The 16,161-nt window shown below is 40.5% G+C and overlaps 1 protein-coding gene across 4 annotated transcripts in view; it reads left to right on the plus strand.

Annotated features, from left to right (window-relative positions):
* Npr3 (natriuretic peptide receptor 3) overlaps nt 1–16,161 on the plus strand; it is a 69,336-nt gene that overhangs the window by 22,940 nt on the left and 30,235 nt on the right. For all 4 annotated transcript variants that reach the window (XM_040272414.2, XM_005325655.5, XM_005325654.5 and 1 more), the window contains exon 3: nt 4,241–4,407. In XM_040272414.2, the coding sequence (XP_040128348.1) occupies nt 4,241–4,407 (167 nt within the window). The remainder of the gene's footprint in view (nt 1–4,240; nt 4,408–16,161) is intronic.

A 16,161-nucleotide genomic window follows, 5' to 3' on the forward strand; every position in this document is an offset into this window, starting at 1 on the left:
TTGGCTATCATTGATTGCAAGGGAATTCAGGAATTGTGTGCTTTTCCTTGTACTCACTGATACCCTAAATCAATTTGGGAATCCTTTGTAAGAAAGAAAGGAGAGTGTTTATAAAAAGGCACCTGTCTGTCTTTGTTCTTGGAGCAGAAAGAGCAGATGGGTACATTCTAGACCAAAGTTCTGTTATACATCATTAATAAAGGGCCTTCCTAGAGATTTTATGTTTTAAAATGTATGCTTATGAAAAGTTCTTCAATACCCACTTTCCCTATGCCTCCTCATATCAAATCCTTATACTTGTTCTAGAGAAAGCCTTCTGTTTTAATCAATATTTACTTGATATTAGATTTTTAGAAAATATGTTGGTAGTATATCCATTTTTGCTAATTACTAGATTGGTCTTGGTGAGCGCTCACAAAATATTCTCCAATTTGCCCAAATTATATGGTTATAATTCAGTACATAATATATTATGGGGTAGTTCAAATGGTTTAAAACAAGATTTAAAAGATAGGTTTAAAAATCTGGAGAGAAGATGATAGATATATTATCCTGTAGAGGTTTTAATAGCATCTTTTGGCGTTTTTGTCCATTGGCATTATCTTAGAATGTAAGGTAGAAAGTTATTTGGGAAATCCTATCTGAGATATTTGAAATCATTATTATTAAAATTATTATAGAGCTTTCTTGCCTTCCAAGAAATCAGAAGGCACTAATTAAGGTGCTCCATGCTTCCAAAATAGTCCTGTCCAGTGGAACTTTCTGTGTGATGTCTAGTTCTCTTCTGTGCCACTCAATATGGTAGCCACTAGCCATATGTGGCTGTTGAACCTTTGAAAGGTGGCTAGTACCATCGATGAACTGAATTTTTAATTTTAATGAATTTAAACTTAAACATGTGTCTAGTGGCTACTAGGTTAGACAGCATGACACTACAGCATCCAATATTGTTTCCATCCACCTGTTTCTGGAAATCCTATGCTCCCAGCTTTGATGACACAGCATTCTTTGGTTCTGTTAGCTACTCTCTGTCTCTTCTTACTCCTCCTGCCCTCTAAAAATAGTCTCCCCAAAGTGTTTGTGCTTAACCCTTCCCCCCCTCTTCCTATACTTCCTTCTCCGGGGAGGTAGCCCCTGAGCTCTAACAGTGAGCTCTGTGGAAATGACACCCAGGTCTTTTTACCCCACACCACTGTCTCCAACCCCAGCCTGGTGGTGTTACTTGGACATTCCGTGGTCACCTTGGAACTGAACTGAAGCCATCACCTCCATGTCTGTTGTTCACCTCCCTCCCCGCTCTTTCTTCTAATGATCACCTGATTTCCTCTTCTCCTCAGCATCCTCCGTCTCTGGCATCTCTTCCTCTCTGACTGTTGTGGAGTTTTGGAATTCCTCTGGCACAGCCCTCTACTTTCATTCTCCAGAGTGCTATCTTTTTTCAGGATGACAAAAAGTTTTCCTAAATGTTTATTGTTGCAAACTTAATGCATTGAGAAAAAAAAATGTAAGAAGTAAAAAAGAATGGAAGTATGTCATAAGTCTCAGCACCCAGAGTGCCATTTTCAATTTTTTGGTTGTGACTTCCCCCATGTGACCTCTCACAACCTCTTGTCTGCATCACTGTGGCTGTGAATGTTCAGCGTCTCCCCACTCTAATCCACCGCTATTTCCCAAGGCATGATTCTCATCATGTCACTCTTCTGTTCCGCCCATAAATCTCTGAGGCACCCAGTTGTCTACTGAATTAAATTTGTCTCCACTGATGGGGTGTCATGCCAACCTGACCTTTGCTTTCCTAGTTTTCAACAGCGCTGATATGGGACACACGGCACTAAGAAATGCCCACAGGAGCAGGACTTGCAGGTTGTGCGTGGTTACTTATTTCACTTGGCTTCGATCCATGAAGCACTATTGCTTTCATTCTTTCTTCACGAAAACAAAACTCCAAAATTATTACCTGTTAGACTGTGGTAGACAGATTTATTGGCCTGGATTTCAATTCTTTCCCCCCAAAATACGTTTTTTTTTTCCATTTCTGTAACTGAGATAGTTGCTGTTTCTAGTTCTACTGTATTTTCTGATTACATAGCATAAAGCCCCATGGAGCTGAGTGTTCTCCTTCATGTGCCCATGGAGAGAATTCTTTCCCTGAACTGAGAAACTCTAAGAAATTTCACTTCTGTGGAGTCTTGAGGCCTCGAGTCAATTAAAAATGAATCAATAAGTGTTTATTGTAAGTCTGTAAGGAATAGGTTCCTTCATGGGATGAAAATTTCCTAGGCATTCTTGAATTTGGCGTCTTTCTGGCCAATGGGTTTGGACCTTAGCAAACACCACCACATTTGTGTTTTGGAGCTTGGGCACCCTGCTGGGTTTACCCAGCCTGGCGATGGTGAAGCTGGACTCACTGGCTCCCTGAGAACAGGCTTGCCTTTGCTCAGCCTGTAGCCTCTTCTGGGTTTGGGAGGATTCAGAGCAGAGGAGGAGGACTTTGTCAAGTTGGGTTTGGTAGCTTGAAATTTAATCTACTGCTCATTGAGCATGCATGGATCTACTCCTTAATGAATTATGTCCTTGGCTCTGTCTTATTTATCTTTTAGCAGCTCCCTGGCACATGGTAAGCAATTAATAAATGGTTGCTATTATTAGGATTGTGATTATACTGATGCCTCCACAAACACATTCTTTGTCTCTGCTTTTTCTCTTGCTCCAGACTGAGGTTCCCAGCTGCCCACTGGATGTCATACACATTTGCACCTTTGCCTGTGTTGTAGATTCTGCCAAGCCTGCCTTTCCACCCTTCTCTCCTCCTATTAAAATCTTATGCACGCATTTAGGACGAGGCTAATGCCTCCTTCTCGCATGAAAACTTCCCCCTGTTTGGAGAACATTGCCTATTCATCTATATTCTGCTCTGCTTCCTCTCCCCCACCTCTCCTCCCCTCCCTGGCATAGTAAACTGTTAGTTCTACCCTTTAATAACTTTAGTTGTTTACACGTCAGACGCTAAATTGCTCTTGAATTTGATGGAGACTATTCAAGACATTTATGATGCCCACCATGGCTGTCAGATTCTTGCATATAACATGTACATAGTTTAGATATCTTTGGTTCAAGCTGTGATAGAAATTCAAGAGCCACCAGGTCTTTATTGAACTTCTGGAAGAGTACAGTGAGCACCGTATTCCAGAGACATCCTTGCTGCTTGGCTGTTGGGCTCCAGGCATTTCCTGTGCACTGGGAGCTTGAGGTGCACAGATTACTTGTGTTGGGACTTCAACAGATTGTGTTCCTTGTATTTTCAGAGATCTCTAGGAATTATAATCATAATTGAAAGGAAAAAAATTGTCAAAAACTGAATGTCCCTGTTGCCTTTTAGGATACCACAAGCCACATGTTTCTCAAAAATGAAATAAATAGAAGAATAATGATCTTTCTCCATGTAACTTGCCTTTGTTTTGGTGAAAGGCAGAGCTGTGAAGCAGCCAGCTCTCCAATGTCTCTGCCTTAGTTTCCTCATCTGTAAAATAGAAAGGATGATAATATTCCCGTTAGAGCATCTCATGAGTTTATACAAAATGCTCAATAAATAAAGCCTTTATTATTATTATTACATATGTACTCAATACATTTATTTATTACCATCAATATATTGATGGATATTGTCCAATAAATGAGAAAGATACAAATCCTCAAATTTACCTAAGTTACTTTTCACCCCAGAGAGATGCAAATTCTTTTTTTTAAACAGTTCCAAATTTATAATACTCATGCATACCCATTGTTGTGCGTGCTATAACCTGCTATTGCATGCCTACATAACATCAAGTTTATTATGCCATGCAAACAACTTGGTTCACCTCCTTGGTTGATTGTAGGTCTTGAAAAATAAGTATGAATGGAAAGGAACAAAGGCTTACTTACTTTTTGCTCTTGTAGTTCTGCAATTCCACAGGGTGTGGGGTGCGCTGAAAATTGCAGTTACATGGTTATTATAAGGCAATTACATCAACAGGGCTTTTCTTTCTCTCTCACATTTCAAAGGAACATGTGTCCCAAGAGCCTTGTTCTCCTTTAATGATCTCGACATTGTCACATTATACCCAAGTGTAAAACTATGACAATGCCTTTTGCCCTGGCTGCCAAAAGTAACATGTAGGACACATTGCGGTTGAAAAGAGAGAATGGCCTCTTTATGGTGACTGGCCTGGAATTATAAATATTTTTATTTCTCCCGTAGGAGATGGCTCATGGAAGAGAGGAGACAAACACGACTTTGAGGCTAAGCAAGCATACTCATCCCTCCAAACAGTCACTCTACTGAGGACCGTGAAACCTGAGTTTGAGAAGTTTTCCATGGAGGTGAAAAGTTCTGTTGAGAAACAAGGGCTCAATGAGGAGGATTACGTAAGTGCTTGATTATGAGCCTAGCCCTTCAGCATTCTGAAAACGGTCTTATAATTGAGTCAAAGGTGACAAAGGGTTCCATTCTGAACCATTCAGAAATTCCGAGTTCAGGTCTGAATGTCACTGTCTCTGTGTTTTTTTTTTTTCCCCTGGTCAATTTTCCTCCCTCCTTCCCCCACCACACCTCTATCATCTCTACCCCTTACTTATACTTTTTCTGGAAGGAAAATTGCTTTTTTTATGGGGGTCTGTAATGCTGAGCAGAATGTCTGCAGACGTCCATCACCTATTCAGCTAGAAGGGATCAGGAAAAGATGACTAAAAGAACACCCAGGCTCTGCATGCCTTATTTCTCCAAAGCATGGTGGCAGAAGTTATTTTTGGATTTGGAAGTCTCTTTTGGCAATCTGTCTCTGCTTTATGGTCGGCTGCTTCTCTTTCTTGTAGACAGTGCCCTTGCTCCCTTCTGCTGCAAGCTGCTGCTTTTTTAGGCTTCCCACTCCTGCAGTGCTGTTGTAACTATTGCATTCCTAAGAATGGACTGAAGTCAGAAGCTTAGCCAGGACTAAGGATTAAGCAGGGGAACTTGTATAAGAACTGCTGAAGGCAGCCAGCTACACCTTCCTGGGTGTCTTTGTTTTACCATGTGTCTGAGGCGTCTGTGGTATCACCACGGCAAATCCTTTCTCAGAGCAGCAAGAACAGTGGGCCCTTGGGCTGGCTGAGTAGGTGTGCTGGTTTTCAAAACTGCTTACTCTACACTATCCAAAACAGAAGCCTCCTTAATGATCAATGTATGGCTTGGATAGTCCCTGCCCAAGTTGGATCAGGACCAACTTTACAAGAGATGGTCACTTCCAAACAGGTCGTCTCCCAGAGTCTTTGTTGAAATATGACAGTGCTCTGGTATTGGCATTAGACAGAACTACACTCAGCCTGTATCTCACACTTCTTCATGTTGTGTGAGCTTGGACAAATTACTCAGTCTCCTAGATCCAAACTGACACCTCACTGCTGGGAAAATGCAGATAATTGGTCTGATGCTTTTAGCACTATCTCTAGCAAAAAGTTGGAACTTAATAAATAGTGCCTCTGTTATAAACAGTTACTGTTATAAGATTATACCTGTCTTTATAAAAATTTGCTTAACAGCCGGGCATGGTGGTGTACGCGTGTAATCCCAGCAGCTTGGCAGGCCGAGATAGGAGGGAGGATAGTGAGCCAGCCTCAGCAGAAGTGAGGAGCTAAGCAACTCATTGAGACCCTGTGTCTAAATAAAATCCAAAATAGGACTGAGGATGTGGCTTAGTGGTTAAGTGCCCCTGTGTTCAATCCCTGGTCCTAAAAAAGAAAGAAAAAGAAAAAGAAGAATATGCAATACAGAGAAATGCCTTGCGTATATTGCCCAGTTTTTCCCAACAGTAACATTTTGGAATTTGGAAAATTATTTATAAGCTCACAACAGGATATTGACACTGATATAAAGCATTGGTCATACTCAGATTTCTCTCCTTCCTTCTTGGAATTGAAGCCAGGGGTGCTCTACTATTGAGCTACATCCCCAACACAAGGTCCCCCTCAGTTGCTGAGGCTTGGCTTGAATTTATAATCCTCCTGCCTTAGCATCCCATGTTGCTGGGATTACAGACATGTCATGTAATGTGCTATTGTGCCCAGCTCTCAGATTTCTTGTGTGCATGTGTGTGTATGTGTGTTGAGTTCTATGCAATTTTTTCACCTGTGTGATTTGGAGCTTCAAATTTTATCAAATGCCTTTTCTACATCTACTGAGATAATTGATAGCTTTTTAAAAATTTGTTCTTTTTAGATATACATGACAGTGGAATGTACTTTGACATATTATACATACATGGAGTATAATTTATTCTAATTAGGATCCAATTCTTGTGGTTGTACATGATGTGGAGTTACACTGGTATTCATGTGCAAGGATAGGTTAGTTACGGCTGATTCCATTTACTATCTATTTACTGGCAAATGCCATAATTTCATAATTTCTTGATGGCTGAGCAATATTCCCTTGTGTGTGTGTGTGTATGTGTGTGTGTGTGTGTGTGTATGTGTATGTATATATGTGTATCATAATCTATCACATTTTCTTTATCTATTCATCTGTCGTAGGACACTTAGATTGGTTCCATAGTTTGCTGTTGTGAATTAAGCTGCTGTACACATTGATGTGGCTGTGTCACTATAGTATGCAGATTTTAAGTCCTGTGGGTATAAACCAAGGAGTTTATTCTGTTATAAAATTGTAATGTGATGAATTGCATTAGTAGATTTTTCCTAATTTTTGCCATCTGTATTCTCTCTACGTTAAGACTTTAAGGGGCTGGGGATGTGGCTCAGGGGCTGGGGATGTGGCTCAAGCGGTAGCACACTCGCCTGGCATGCGTGCAGCCCGGATTCGATCCTCAGCGCCACATACAAACAAAGATGTTGTGTCTGCCAAGAACTAAAAAACAATAAATAAAAAAATTCTCTCTCTCTCTGTCTCAAAAAAAAAAAAAAGACTTTGAGCTTCTCCCTTTCTCTCAGTTCATATTTTGGGGAGTATAAGTTTTAAAAAATATATATCTTTTATTTTTTAGTTGTTCATGGACCTTTATTTTTAAAAATTTATTATGTGTGGTGCTGAGAATTGAACCCAGTGCCTCATACATGCTAGGCAAGTGCTCTACCACTGAGCCACCACCTAGCCCTGGAGAGTGTAATTGTGGTCAATCCTCTACCTGTTTAGGTGGAACTCTTCAGGCTGGGCCATCTTAAAGGCTCTGGCAGCCTGTGAATCAGCTTTTTTGGGTCAAATATGTCCACTCCTGCTTTATTGAACTTTAGTGGTTGGTTGGGCAGTGTGTGTGTGTGTGTGTGGCGGGGGTGTGGTAGAAGCTGGGAATGCTTACGGCTGAGTTTCTATCAGGACTGTGTTACATGTGCTATAATCATCTAGTTACTGGTGCATGTCACCTTGTATATTCCTTTGGGTAACATTTTATAAGTACATTTTCCTTGCTTGTGAACCTGTTGTATCCATTCCAATACAACAAGCTTTAATGGGGCCAGTGGCTACCATTGGATGAATCATTGCCCAGTGCTTAAACACACAGGCTTGGAGTATCATAGCCCTGGCTTTCTCTGTTACTAAGTAATTGTTTTTTTGGGCATGTTTCTGAAGCTGCCTTTAATAGTTTACTCACTATTAAACAAGAATGATAATTTTTTAAAAAAATGTATTAGTTCTTTTTAGTTATACATGATAGCAGAATCCATTTTGATATAGTTACACAAGCATGGAGTATGTCTTATTCTAGTTAAGATTCTATTCTTATGGATGTACATGATGGTGGGATTCACTGTGCTGTTTTCATACATGTACTTAGGAAAGTTACGTCAGATTCATTCTATTGTCTTTCCTATTCCTACCCCATTTCCCTTCTCTCCATTCCCCATTGTCTAATCTACTGAATGTCTGTTGTTCTGCCCACCTCTGCCTTATTGTGGGTTAGCTTCCACATATCAAAGAAAGCATTAGACCTTTGTCTTTTGGGGATTGACTTATTTCACTTGGCATGGTAGTCTCCAGATCCATCCATTTACTGGCAAATGTCATAAAGTCATTCTTCTTTATGGCTGAGTAATACTTCATTGTATATATATATACCACATTTTCTTTATCCATTCATCTGTGGAAGGACACCTAGGTTGGTTCCATAGCTTGGCTATTGTGAGTTGTACTGCAAGAAACATTAATGTGGTCATGTTACTGCAGTATGCTGATTTAAAATCCTTTGGCTATATACTGAGGAGTGGAATAATTGGGTCAAATGGTGGTTCCATTCAGGTTTTCTGAGTAATTCCTATTCTGTTTTCCATAGCAATTGTACCAATTTGCAGTCCAATTTATGAGTGTACCTTTCCCCCACATCCTTGCCAATGTTTATTGTTACTTGTATTCTTGATAATTGCTATTCTGACTAGAGTGAGATGGGACCTCAGTGCAGTTTTAATTTACATTTTTCTAATTGTAGAGGATAATAATTTTTAATTGTCAAAAGTTGTTGATAGAGCTCAAGAATTGTATAAATAATAATCCACACTATTCCAGGCCCTTAGTGAGGATTCAGAGGGTGGTAAGTACTCAGTGGTGTTTTTCTTACTTTCTTTCCTTACACTCCAGGTCAAGTGAGTGATGCTCCTGCCTGCCCAGTGTCCCTAGTATTCCCCATGTCCTGGTCAAATTCCACTTTCTCAGCATGTCCTCCCACACTGACTCACTTCACTCTAATCCCTTCTAGTAGAGCATATCTCTCAGGCATATCCCCATACGTTTGTGTAGGATTTTCTAGCCTTTGGTCTCTTCCACACTCTATGAGAACAGGAACCAGGTCCATGTCTGTTCACTCTTGGCATCCTCTTACTGTGTGTGTGGCACAGAGGAAGCAACTAATGAAAGAACTATTGTAACAACAGGAGCATCCTCAATCTGAAAATCCCAAATCCCAAATGCTCCCAAATATGAAGCTCTCTGAGCACTGACACAGCATCACAAGAGGGAAATTGCCTACCTTACCTTGTTCTCACCTGACTGTCACAGTTGAAATACAGGTGCACTAAAGATGTACAATCTTACCTTCAGACTATGGTGTAAGGTATATATGGAACATCAGTGAATTTCATATTTAGACTTGGGTCCCATCCCCAAAATATCTCATCATATATATGCCAAAAAAAAAAAAGATTCAGAAATACTTCTGGACCCAAGCATTTCAGATTAGGGATACTCGACCTGTATTATGCTTATTATTTTGTTATCATTGAATCAGAAACATCTCAGATCCAACCCCCTTCTTGTCCAGTGATGGAACAGGGAGTGTGAGGTAGCCTTTCCAGATGGAACTGGGGAATCGCAGTCAGCATAGCAGTGTGTCTGTCCACTGTGCTTAGCCCGTCTCAGGTACACAAAGCCAGGTGTTCATTTGCACTTGTACTGTGGGGGATGGCTATGGGGAGCAGTAAAAGGGCTCCACATGGAGGTCCTGGAGACAATCTGGGGCTCATCAGAGTGGAAAGAAAAGCCCCACTGGAGAGGCCCTCAAGTATCAGAAGGGCTCCGGGCATGGCTTAGTCAAGTTTTTCCAAGTGCCTGCCTGACCTTCTCTAGTAGATTTTATTGGGTCGCCTACATGTGCAGTGGCTCCCACTCAAGGGCATCTTAATGGAGCTGCTTGGCCTCTGCCACACGAGCCTTTCCAATTCCAGAGCACTGGCATCTAGCTTTAGAATGTGCTGTGATGGCCAAGCCAAGATTAGTTGCATCCCCTCACTCCTGGGCCAGTGACTTTCTTTTTCCACTACATCAGTCTGACCCTTTAAACAACAAGGTGCCCAATAAGGAGGCAAACCCATGACCCGAGGATTAAGTGTCTCAGGCCCTGAGCAAGCCTGGCAGGGACCAGAAGCTGCAGCAATTCCTTCTTTTCTTTGCACCCACCTGCACAAATACACACTTTGAAGATGTCAGTTTCTTTTCACTCCTTTACACACTCAACGAAGTCTGGCTACGACTCTTGTCTTCATCTGCAGTGACCTGTCATCCCTATTTTTTTCTGAAGTGTAAAATTTGTTTTCTTGATCATCAGCTGCAGGATCCTCACACCTACACATTCTTAAGTAGGCATATAAAATCTGTGGCCATGAGCTTTGGGGGTTTCTAAGAGCTGCATCCCCATGCCAGCACACATGTAAAACATCATTTACTGTGGTGTGAAGCACTCTGAAACACTGATGGCACTCACGGAAGTGTGGGCACCAATTGTGGGGTATTGTGTGAAAATCTCCATTTTCTTAGGTAGATGAAATCAAAGGGCATGGGTTCACTACTTCTTTTTTTTTAAAGAGAGAGAGAGAGGAGAGAGAGAGAGAGAGAGAGAGAGAGAGAGAGAGAGAGAGAGAGAGAGAGAGAGAGAGAGAGAGAGAATTTTAATATTTATTATTTTTTTTAGTTTCCGGAGGACACAACATCTTTGTATGTGGTGCTGAGGATCGAACCTGGGCCGCACACATGCCAGGCGAGCGTGCTACCTCTTGAGCCACATCCGCAGCCCCATGAGTTCACTTCTTTAGCAGGAGACCACTTTTCACATTCATCCAAGTTCCTATGAGCTTTGTCAGTGGACAAGGTTTCTTGACCTAATTTGCATTACCTTGTCATAATTATGTACAAAACTTTGGGTATAAGTGTTCATGTGTGTACTTTTGGGGAAAAGAGTCAGTACTCCTCATCTGATCCTTACTGGGATGGTAGGTGTGGGTTTACTAATTGCTAATTGTATTTGAGAGAATAAAAGCAAACCACAAATTGACTTTTAACAGTAGCAAAAAGCTGAGAATGACTGAACTAGATCATGACTGTTTAGCATACCACTGGCTCAGTTATTGTCCTGACCCTGTTTATTCACATGGGTAGGGGATAGTAACATTGTACAAACAGGGTTGCAATGAAAAAAAATCACTCCCTGGAAAAGAAGGAAGAAACACATAAATGCTCAACTACCACCTCTATCTTATATTAAAAAATCACTTAGTTTTATTTCTGAGATTAAAGAGGTATTCATTTATTCATTCATTCCAGAATAGAGGATCAGTCCAATCTTTCCAATTCTATATTCTTGCTTTATGCCTTTAAAGGTAGACTTAAATTTGTCCCTGCTGCTATTTCCCAGGCTAGACTGAGCCAACGTTGGAGACACTTTTTCCTCTCTGGCACCCTCTCTGGCTTCTCCTCCCTGTAAATCCTGCTCTTGGCCTTAACCCATTCTCCCTATTGTGTTTGGTATTTTTGAGACCCATTCACTGGCTGACCCTTTAACAGTTGGTTCTTCCCTCTCACGAAGCTCACCTTCTTTCCTTGCCGTTGTTGTTTAAATCAGAATGATACATGAGTTTCCTGATTGAAAGGGCCCAACACAATGAGTGTAAAAAGCTTTGAATTAAAATAACTCCATAGGACCATGAGAGTTATAGACAAATGTGAATTCTCTCTTGTCCTGTCCTTCTCTCCTTCTGATTCTCAGTCCTTTGGGGCAATAATCCTTCATGTTTTCATCTGATCTTTTTGCTCTTCCATGTTTTTAAAATATTAGAGACATTATAAAATATTTGTATTGCTTTTTCCTCTTTTTTTTAGTTTTAAATTTCTTTTTAGATATATATGACAGTAAAATGTATTTTGACATATTATACATATATGGAGTATAACATATTTGAATTAGGATCCCATTCTGTATTGCTGTTTCTTTTTTTTTTTTAGAGAGTGAGAGAGAGAGGGGGACAGAGAGAGAGAGAATTTTTTTTTTAATATTTATTTTTTCTTAGTTCTCGGCAGACACAACATCTTTGTTGGTATGTGGTGCTGAGGATCGAACCCGGGTTGCACGCACGCCAGGCGAGCGCGCTACCGCTTGAGCCACATCCCTAGCGGCGTGTATTGCTGTTTCTGATATTTTAATATTATCTCTTAATTTCCTAAAATGGGAAAATATTTACCTCTTTTACATACTCTTCCTCTGCCAAAACTACTTTTTACTCCCACTCTCTCAATATTTTCCAATAACAGTTTCTGGTTAAAGAGATATTCACAAAATAAAATTTGAAGAAATGCTAAAAAAATCACATTCAGAAATTTTGTTATTATGATCATATAAATGTTCCCTTTGTAATATCTGGAGCTAGGAATTGTGTTCCATGTAGTCCCAATCAGGAAAATAGAATTTAGGCCAGATAATTCAATGGAAGGATTTTTTTTTTTTTGTACTGCTGGTTTGAACCCAGGGGTGCTACACCACTGAGCTACATCTCCAGCCCTTTTTATTTATTTTTTAAAAATTTGAGATAGGGTTTTGCTAAGTTGCATAGGGCCTTGCTAAATTGCTGAAGCTGGTTTTGAACTAGTGATCCTCCTGCCTCAGCTTTCTGAGCCACTGGGATTACAAGTGTGTGCCACTTTTACTTGGCCAGAAGGAACTTAATAGGAGGAACTTACTTTACGGTGCAGGAAGAGCTGCAAAAAGAAAAAAAGAGTAAGGCAAGCCAGAGATTAGCCACGGCAAAAAGGTATTAGCACCCTAGAGCTGGAAGGCTCAAGGGCAAGAGAATTATTACCAGGACTCAAAAATCAGGGCTATCCATGGGAGCTAGGAGCATGGAGCAATACAGTCTCTTCTGGAGATGGGACCAAAGGCAGCAGGGATGAGGAAAAATAAGTACCCTGATTTCCCTCCCTCCTGCCTCCATTTTCCCACCAGTTCTCATTGGAGCTGTTGTGGAGTGCTTGAGAAGCTCTGTGGGTATGGGTGAATCTTGTCTAGTCGTGTACTTTATGGTAGGTCATGTGTCTGTTCAAATGGTTATACCTAATAAAACCACTGGGAACTTGCTTCCCTTAGGTTGGTGAGTTTCACTGGAGAATTCTCCTTGGAGCCCTTCTTGAGGGTCCTAAGGCTGCACTGCATTCTGGGAGCCCTGGGAAGGGAAGTGTCTCCTGCCTTCAGGATTGCACACTTAGCACTTTAGCTCCTTTTGAGTTTCACATCTCAGCCAGTCTCCTTCAGGCCCAGGTACCCTCCTGATCACATCTCTCTGTTTTTCTTCAGCTCCAAATCGTTTGCCATTCTATGGCCTGCAACTGAACATGCAAACCCCAATGTTGGACATATAGATTAAATAATCGCAGTGTTCTCTGTCCAATTTGCATCTATAAAGAACTGCAAGTGTAATTTTGCAAGCATAGAATTAGAGGCTACATTCAAAGAGTGGATCAAAACTTCTCTGACTTACATCAGAGACAGATTTTGGGGGGGTTTGTTTAAGGTGTTTTAGTTATAAAAAATGTGTAGAGTCCAATTTTTTAATGAAATAATGCTGCATCCTTAGTATTTTGGCTTTCAAATTCAGTTTTATACTTCTTAATGAGACCTCTGTTCTTGACTTGGGGTAGAATTTGGTAAATGCTGTTTTTATTTCTAACCAGGTATTCTGAGCAGGGGGTGATTTTATAACTTTGGATATTTGCTCGTTTGAGGTTAGCGGGCCACCCATAGCTTGTTTTTTTCTCCTTATTTAAAAGTTGAAAATTTAACTAATTAAACAAATATTCTAGCAGTGTCCAATGCACAGAAATATTGTCAGGGAGGTGGGACATGTCTTTGGACATTTCCTCTGTCCCAGGTCTCCCTCTGACACTCAGAAATGAAATGTGAGGCTGAGGAGTGTGTAGTTTATCTAACCAGAGACAGGGTTTAATAAATAATTGTTTAAAGAGGCCAGACATTACATTTTGGAAAGTCCAAGATGTTGAAAAACAACATTCTAATTTCCTTAAAGGAGGAAGAAGCCCAGCCACAATGCTTTTGAAACTAACTTGTATTTTGACACTGATTTTGCACAGAAGCTGTGTGGGAGGTGACATTATTTAAAAGTTATCAGGTCATCAATAATATCTTGGCCAGACATTTAATCCCCTCTTGTCTTATATAATATCACTTAATTGGGACTGTATACTCTACTGAAAAAGTTAAAAGATAGTTATTCAGTTAAATTAATGAAAGAAAAAGAAAAAGCGATGCAAGCTGTATTTGCCTCACTTGTGGCGACACTACACAGACAAGCTTTTCTGCAAGAGCTGCTTCAGAATGCGAGGAGGCTGCCCTCTGCCCTGCTTGCCCTTACCCCTTTCTTTAAAACCAGCCAGGGGATAATTTGTCCAAATGAAAAGGCCCTTTCAGGCACTGGAGGGCTTTGCTAATTGTATTTGAGAGAATAAAAGCAAACCACAAGTTGACTTTTAACAATAGAAAAATCATGAGTTCACATGCCAGCATATTAATAAGATTAGCTCTATTGGGAAAATGTAATCAGATGGACAGAGGCAGTGCCAGAGGTTTTTTCCTAGCCAAAGAAATATTTTTCAGCTTTCCAAACACATTTAAATAAAGATGTATTGAAATGAAAAAAAAACCCTTCACTTTACTTTTCTTGAAATAAAGGAGAAAATTGCTTTAAATTGTTTGTCCATGGAACATTTAAATAGCTTTCATTGTGCTATTTAAACGTCCCATGAGTATTTGAAGAGCTTGGAAATATCCTAATTAAAGTGTTTTTTGGTTTGATTATAAGTAAATATTCATTGTGCTTGTCACATGGTGGTAGGTGTGGGTTTACTAATTGCAAGAAAAACTGGTGAACTGGTATAATCTCCAAGTACTCAGTGAAGAACCACAGTGCTCATGAAACAAGACTTTCCCCAGCAGTAAGCTTCATTGTGTCCTTTTGGAAGACAGTCACTAATTTGTTGTTGTTGTTGTTATGTGTAGTGATGTAATTAATTTGAGTTAGAAAAATATTTTGCAGGGGCTGCAGTTGTAGCTCAGTGGTAGAGCGCTTGCCTAGCACATGTGGGGCACAGGGTTCAATCCTCAGCACTATATAAAACTAACTAAATAAATAAGGATATTAAAAAAAGAAAGATATTTTGTAGTGGTGACAATTATGTCACAAGTATGCATGACTAGAATAGCAATGCAGTGTGGAAATATGTTTTATGATCAAGAAGCTAAACTATTTTATTTCCCTTTTCCCCCCTTTTATTGTCACTGCTTAGAAAAGAAGAGCATTTCAGCTTACTCATATTTACCATCATTTTTACAATTGAAATACAACTTAATTTTTTTCCCCAGAATGGTCAGATCACTTCAAATATGACATGTGACCAGTTTAGCTGGTGCAAGAACACGCATCAGCCTTAATAATTATAGCCATGAGTGTTAAATGAAGGAGGCCAGCCAACTGATGGAGGGTGAACACTCAGATTCCTTGCTTCTCCTTTTCTCCCTCCTTCCAATTCCCATGCATCTCAGGGTCTCAGCATCCTTTTTCCTTTAGTTGGTGAAGATCTTAGGGCTGCGGTAGATCAACTTTACCAGAATGTTGTATTGAAAGGAGGAACCTGGAAAAAGTAGCCTAAAAGCAAGTGAATCTAAAGGTGGTGTTTTGCTGTCTAGTAGAGGAGACGAGATAGTAACCCTCAAATGCCAGGATTTCCTCCTTCTGCAGGGGAGCTCTACTCATGAATGTGTTGTTCATCATAGCACCCGATGGCTAGGGTGGTGTGGTACTTTCAAAACTTGAACTCTCTTCCATGAGAGTTTGCATGTAACTCACAGACCAGCAACGAAATAACTGCATTTCAGATCATTTGACAGGAGCCAGAAGGGAACTCCCAGGTATTGAGCCTTCCAGCTTGGAAGTAACCTGGCCGCTGCCAGCTGCCTTGGCCACTGTACTCACAGAAGACTCTGGTGTTTGATGCTGACAGCAGCCACAGGTTTTTAAAGTCTTAGGGCAGAGTTATGGTTCATAAGGCCTAGCCAGTGATGCTGCCATCCATGTGGGTAGATGTGGTGAAGGAGCCCAACACAGTGGTACAATAAATATTAATTGATGGGCATTAAAACAATTGATGACCCCCAGGCATCCGATCCTGTGTGCCAGAGACTTCATTCTGTTAAATGGAGAAAACCACACGAAGTTGCCCTTGGAAGTTATGAAAAATGATTGTAAAGGAGTTTTAAAAGCTTAACTGTGTTGAGTGACAGTGTCCAAAGAAAACAGCCCTGTCTGCTGCAAGAACATCCCTGTGTCCCTGCAAGGAGTGTGTAGTAGCAGTTTTAAATGACA

The sequence above is a fragment of the Ictidomys tridecemlineatus genome, chromosome 1 (assembly GCF_052094955.1).
Source record: "Ictidomys tridecemlineatus isolate mIctTri1 chromosome 1, mIctTri1.hap1, whole genome shotgun sequence".
NCBI classification, from domain to species: domain Eukaryota; kingdom Metazoa; phylum Chordata; class Mammalia; order Rodentia; family Sciuridae; genus Ictidomys; species Ictidomys tridecemlineatus.